The sequence below is a fragment of the Sceloporus undulatus genome, unplaced genomic scaffold (genome assembly GCF_019175285.1).
Source record: "Sceloporus undulatus isolate JIND9_A2432 ecotype Alabama unplaced genomic scaffold, SceUnd_v1.1 scaffold_44855, whole genome shotgun sequence".
Classification (NCBI taxonomy): domain Eukaryota; kingdom Metazoa; phylum Chordata; class Lepidosauria; order Squamata; family Phrynosomatidae; genus Sceloporus; species Sceloporus undulatus.
This window is the reverse complement of record NW_024847765.1, coordinates 1-1,002: the sequence shown is the minus strand read 5'-3', so window position 1 is coordinate 1,002 and position 1,002 is coordinate 1. Positions and strand designations below refer to the sequence as shown.

Below are 1,002 nucleotides of genomic sequence, written 5' to 3'. Positions count from 1 at the left end.
TCCTCCGGGCGCCACTCGGGCCCAGCATGGCGGCGGCGCTGGCGCTGGCGCTGGTACTGCTGGAGGAGCCTAGGCCGCGGGCCTTGTGTGCGCTGCTCCAGAGGGGGGAGGGCGAGAAGGGAGGCTGGCCAGGCGCCTTGCTTACCTGCGGGGTCCCGGGCTCGTCGGAGGCCTCGGGGGGCGCCGGAGCGGCGCTGGCGTTGCTGCCGTTGTTTCCGTGCTGCAGATACTCCCCCTGGGCGCCCCCTCCTCCTCCTCCTCCTCCTCCGCTGCTGCTGCTGCTGTCCACGTCCAAGGCAGCCATTTCCTCCTGCTTCACGGGCTTCTCGGGAGCTGCGGGCAGAACGGGGGGGAGAGGGAGGCAGGGGGGAGGGAAGGAGATATTTCGGCGGCCGCAGGCGGAGGTATATCTATTTATCCATAGATATAGATATAGAGATCTCTATATTCTCAATCCAGGGAGGGGTTTCTCCAGCTCCTCGCCGCCGCCGCCGCCGCCTTAGTAGTAGCAGCAGAGGATAGTAGTAGTTGGGGGAAGGGAGTCCCTGGCGGGCGGGCGGGCGGATGGACGGAGGGGCTGCGGGCGGGAGAGCTGGCCCCTTCCCTTCCTCCCCTCCCCTCCTCCTCCTCCCCCTCCTTCCCGGCCAGGGCCTAAGCCTACCTCCCGCGCACTGGAGCCCGCCCTGCCTCCTTTCCCTCCTCCTCCTCCTGCTCCCTCTCCCGCTGCCCCTGCCCCTCTCTCCTTCTTCTTCTCCTCCCTTCCTCCCTCCTCCTTCTCCTCCTCCCCCTGGCTCTGCTCCTCCCGCTCGCAGCCACAGCCGCTCCAGCCACGCTCCCGAGCAGACACGGCGCCAGGAGGAAGAGGAGAAGAACCCTTTCCCGCCCCGTACGCACCGGTCATGGCGGGTGTGCCAGTGGGAAGGAGACAGGCCTCGTCTGCCGACGCCGACGCCGACGCCTCAGAGAGCAAAGAGGAAGGAAGCGAAGCGCGCTCTCGCCGCC

General features: G+C 68.2%; 1 protein-coding gene across 1 annotated transcript; it reads right to left on the bottom strand.

The window, feature by feature from the left end:
• Nucleotides 1-15: 15 nt before the first annotated feature.
• LOC121918842 (transcription factor Sp3-like) lies at nt 16-994 on the bottom strand (the record flags this gene model as incomplete). Its single annotated transcript, XM_042444817.1, has 2 exons — nt 895-994; nt 16-333 (listed from the first exon to the last, which is right to left on the bottom strand). Coding segments are annotated over exons 1-2 (325 nt in total), but the record flags the coding sequence as incomplete, so codon positions are not given.
• Nucleotides 995-1,002: the final 8 nt, after the last annotated feature.